Genomic DNA, 5221 nt, shown 5'->3' with positions numbered 1-5221 from the left:
CAGACGCACGAATGTTTGACTGCTCAAGCACCACGTGCGTGCTGGAGCCCAACAGAGCGGTGTGTCGGGTGGAGGAGGGTGTACGACACACGGGGCGATACTGTGGCCTCGTTTTTAACTACCTCGCCTGGTGTACAGGAGGTCGTGGGTTCCATCCCGACCGTGACGCCTGCTGCTGCTGTGTATTTGGAGTTTGCGTCTCTCTCTCATCATCATCACGGTGGCTATGAGATGTTAACAACCTCGCCTGGTGTACAGGAGGTCGTGGGTTCCATCCGAGCCTGACGCCTGCTGCTGCTGCTGTATATTTGGACTTTGCGTGTCTCTCTCCCCGGGTCCTCCGGTTTTTCCCTTCCACATTTAGAATCAACATCACGCGTTTGGAGCGTCTGGCTTGCTCTGCATTTTCACTTGACGATACGCTATCGTATTATGATAGCCAGGTCGCTTCTGAAAAAATAAACGTTCAGTTGGGCCTCCTTATCTGGTAAAATGAAATACAAATAGTTAATTTGAGTTAAGCGATGTGAGCCAAAATGAGTCAAAGCGTTCATCCTCCCCACGGCATCGAGCATCACCACAGAGCGACACGATAATCGATTCCCTACACGCTTCTTTAAAAATCACCTGCAATCGATTCCCACAATAAAGTCTTAACGAACGAATCGAATGATCGATTGGCGTTGTTCTCTAAATCGAGGAATCGATTCCGTGCCTGCTCGCCAAAGCGACATGAACCTCTCGGCCGGGCCCTTCGATGCGATCAGCGGCGTCCAAATTACGGGGCTTTGGAGCTTCCTCTACTCGGTGGGGGTCCCTCGGGGGGTCACAGCTCCCTGTTGGTGGGGGGCCTAATCCCTTTTGTTAGTGGGGGGCCTGGCTGAGAGCTGGGGTGGTTTCACTGTGTCGTGCGTTAGGCCTCACACACCAGGCCCCTAGGAGACTTACTGAGTCTAGATTTGAAGCTTTCGTGACTGCAATGATTCATACTCTTAGGTTTTTTTTCGGTAAAGTCACGTAGGTAAAAAAAATAGAAATAATTTAAAAATATATAAATAATAATAAATCAATTAAATCACGACGTTTCGGAGGCAACACACGTCTCCGTCTTCAGGTGGGACCGTCCACAGCTAAATTTACTGTATTTATATTTTGTAGCTACGTGACTTTACCGACAAAACCTAAGAGTATGGAGACTTATGAGTCTGTTGCGAGCGCTGCGCGTCCACTCTTGGTGATGTTGTTGTGATTCGTGTAATCGCAGAGAAGCTGTCACCGCCCGGTCAGGGGCTCTTCCAACGCGCGTGCCACGTGTGTTCGTTTTCACCATACTTCACCACGCTGGTCAATGCGTGGTGTGGGGGCTGTGAAGTTGTGGTGTTGATACATTACAGAACATACGGCAGAGGTGGGACAAAGTCATTGTTATGCAAGTCCAAGTCGAGTCGCAAGTCATCAAATTCATGACTCGAGTCTGACTCGAGTCCAAGTCACATGACTCGAGTCCACATCTCATAGGTGGGACAAAGTCATTGTTATGCAAGTCCAAGTCGAGTCGCAAGTCATCAAATTCATGACTCGAGTCTGACTCGAGTCCAAGTCACATGACTCGAGTCCACACCTCTGACATACGGTGATGTTCCCTGTACCTTGCCCACGGCGTCCCTCGGCAAGCCTGTTCCACCTGTTTTATGCATATTACAAATGTGGCTTCTGCCACCAACGCATCTGTCGCCAAGACGTTAAACTATTTTTATCATCTTAAAGCTTTCGTGACCGCAGGAATTCATATTGTTCGGTCTTTCGGTAAAGTCACGTAGATAGGTTCCAAGCAAGGCCGTAATTTTAATAAGTCATGAATTTGATGACTTGCGACTCGACTTGGACTTGCATAACAATGACTTTGTCCCACCTCTGGAATGTAGTATTGTGATCAGTATATGACATAAGTATACCAAGTTTGCAGTCGATACCACATTGGGAAGTGTTAAAATGGAGTTACAAGATTTGAGAATACAACAACAACAGACAGTGAGTTAAATAAAAGCGCGTAGAATCAAAAGGTTTTGAGCCAGGACTTGGAACAGGGTTAGGGGAGTCGACAGCATAGATGCCTGGTCGAAAAATAGTTTCCAGTCAGATTTGTGCCAAGGTTTTTGATCCATGTCATAGTGGGCAAAATGCCTCCTTTAAAGTGTCTTGTCAATGTTGACCAGATGTATATCGTTTGTTGTATGGAAGTGGTAGAAAGGAACAGTCATGTATTGTGCCTGTACCAAACCTTGATCAAGTATAGCCCTTCGTTATGAATTGCGTTTGCGATGTACATAATTGTAATTCCAGCTTACAGTGCTATTGGGATTTTATTAGAATTGACCACAGGTCGGGCTTTACAATTTTATATTAATACGTTGTTTTTTTTTACATGATGAGAGCCCATTGAGACATCTTTTGCAATGGAGTTTGAGGTTCAAAACGAAAGCTGTCTGCATAAAATGCTTGGCGTTGACAATCGTAAACAATTTCAAATGATCTTGCGTGCTATATACTGCAGGGTCATAGTTTGTTCCCCTCTCCTTTTGCAAAGATCGATTGGACTGAATCATGGCTGTGGGGTCTGATCGCCTTCCATGGCCTCTGTCTTCTGGTGACGTACCTTACACGAAAACTTCAAACTGCTCAAATCGTGTATTTTTTTCTGCTATGTAAGTTGACACTGCACCAACTTTATTGTGGCTATGCAGACACACACATACATCTTACATGCGCATCTCACAATGTGTATGCTGATGTTTTCTGTACAGCATCCACTAAATTCCATACGAACTCAGTTCCGTATCCCAGCACTGCCATGTATCTATGCCCCCTGGGGTATTATGACGACTGTGCACAGTGTCCTCATGACACATTCTATAAATGATTGTGTTTTTGTCTTTAGGGCAGGTATGTCCCCCAGCCTGGGCTGTGTATGTTGGCCAACATCATGTGCTGGTTTGGTAGGTGTGTATTGGCTGCTGCACATGGATTAGTAATTAATTTGGAAGAATGACGACTTATCCTTCAATGCGTTTTAATGTGACATTTGTCAGCTGCTGGTTGTTGACCCTCCTGGGTCGGGTCTGGTGCTGACTGGCTGGTCACTACATAATATAGCTTGTTGACGGCTGCCGTAAGGAAAACTAGGCTTCCGACACACTCCTATCTTGTGTTGTGCCAAAGGAGGCATTTCTCTATCCTTTTTGTTTAACTTCTGATGCACCACTGGACGCCTTCTGCCTGTGCAGCATCATATCGTGTCTTTGTTATGTTCAGGGAAAGAGTATATGGTGGAGGTCACGTGGGGGCTCTGCGTAGTGATCATCTGTCCAGGCAGTGTAAGGGTTTTGGTTGGTTTCTTACGGTGCTGAGATAGGGAGCCGAGTTTGTACGAAATGGAGTGTTGATTGCTGCCTACAGAAACCAAGTTCGACGTCGGAATACTACACACAAGGCATTGTTTTTAATGATTGTGTAACAATGTCCATTTGTTGCAGTGCTGTTGACGTACTCTGCAGAGTACATCAATGAAGTAGCAGCAATGAACTGGAGGTTTGTATGCAAATCCAAACCTTTGTTGATGCAAATTGTGTGGAGTTACTCTGATTCCAAATGAAAGGAATCCATTTCAGTAGTGTATTTTGCTTAACTGTTTAAAAACTTGAACACTGTCTCATGCATGAATTATGAAGAGTAAGAAACAACTGGTATAATATTATTTCAGGAATGAAATGCTTACCCCCATTGAAAATGTTGAATATAATTGTTTATTAATCATATAGCAGTTCCACCAAAGTGTGCATGAGCCCTGCGAGAGTTAAATACGATAGTCGACATTGCCACTAGTACTTGCATTGCATATTATACCAAATTAAGTATTCATGGTAAACTGGTTGATGTGTGTGTGTGTCTGTCTTCCTCCCAGGTCATTTGCAAAGTACCAGTATTTTGATTCTCAGGGGTTGTTTATCTCTGTTGTTTTCTCCACTCCATTGCTACTAAATGCGATGATTATTGTGGTAAGGAGTAACACGCATTATTATGCAAATTGCCATTGTGAATGAATATCTCAAGGTTTAAATAATTTAATGGAAAATTCCATCGCAAACACTAAATGTCTTGATGGTTTCTGTGCACATCTAGGTGATGTGGATTTGCCAAATGTCCAGTGTCATGGCAAAACTCAAGGCAGAAAAGATTAAGAAGCAACTCGAGAAGGAGAAAAATAAAAAGAAAGATTAATGCTCAAGTCGAATGAAAGAATGACCTTTACGTTCATGACTCACTACTGTGCACCACCTCCCGTGTGCTGTGTTGAGCACTTTTCCATGCCGACATTTATTTTTTCTCCTTTGATTAAAAGAGTGTAAAATAGTTCTGTAGTGGCATTCTCCAAGAGTAAGGTTTTAACTGAAAATATGTTATTTTATTTGGCTCTAAAAAAGGGAGCATTTGTAAATGTGTCATTTATGGTGGTAATTGTTATGAATGGTAGTTGGTTAAAAAAATAAGTTTTCTTACAGAGCGTTTCATCATTGTCTCGTTAAATATTCTGTAAAGTGTATTTCTGTACTTTTGATAAGGTTTTTTTTCTCCAAATGTTATCTGTTTTTTTTCTCATTGAAGGGTCGGGGCCACATGTTTAAACACGCATTAGCATAATACATGTTTAAACATGCATTAGCATAATGCCATTTCCATATTTTTCAATCTCAGCGTTGTCGACTGTTTATCATTTTCATTAAAGGTATGTTGTACATACATCAAATATATTACATTTGAATGTGCCTTGTGTGGATTCCTACCTTTGGGCTCTAATTAATGATACGTATCGCAGATTTACCCCAAACTACTGCGAATGTACCACAAGCGACTGTATTGCAAACCAACCACAAAGGGTCCCCCACCATATGCTATGCCCCCCCCCCCATCTCACGTACTCTTCCCTAGCTACCCCCCACAGGGAAGGGTGGCAGGGGGGCAGTTTGGAGATATTGCTGATAGTTGGGGAGGGAGGACCCTTTGCGTTAAGTTTGTGTTAATACATTTGCGGCAATTGTGACCGCTTCCTCTAATCAAGGGTCGCGTCCCCTTCATGCGCACTGGTGGCCCCTGTGCCTCAGCAGGAAGGGCCTGGATTCGATTCCCGACTTGGGTGCCTTTCCGTGTCGAGTTTGAATGTTCG

At 43.7% G+C, this 5221-nt stretch overlaps 1 protein-coding gene across 1 annotated transcript; it reads left to right on the top strand.

The window, feature by feature from the left end:
- The first annotated feature begins 666 nt into the window (after positions 1 to 666).
- TMEM18 (transmembrane protein 18) lies at positions 667 to 4808 on the top strand. The gene is made up of 5 exons (XM_078614310.1): positions 667 to 807; positions 2588 to 2705; positions 3534 to 3588; positions 3962 to 4055; positions 4180 to 4808. Exons 1-5 carry the CDS (start codon positions 670 to 672, stop codon positions 4276 to 4278), a joined length of 504 nt encoding a protein of 167 aa, XP_078470436.1. The 5' UTR covers positions 667 to 669; the 3' UTR covers positions 4279 to 4808.
- Positions 4809 to 5221: the final 413 nt, after the last annotated feature.

Source organism: Lampetra planeri, chromosome 2, assembly GCF_965212315.1.
Source record: "Lampetra planeri chromosome 2, kcLamPlan1.2.h2, whole genome shotgun sequence".
NCBI lineage: Eukaryota > Metazoa > Chordata > Hyperoartia > Petromyzontiformes > Petromyzontidae > Lampetra > Lampetra planeri.
This window is presented reverse-complemented; position numbering and strand designations above follow the sequence as displayed.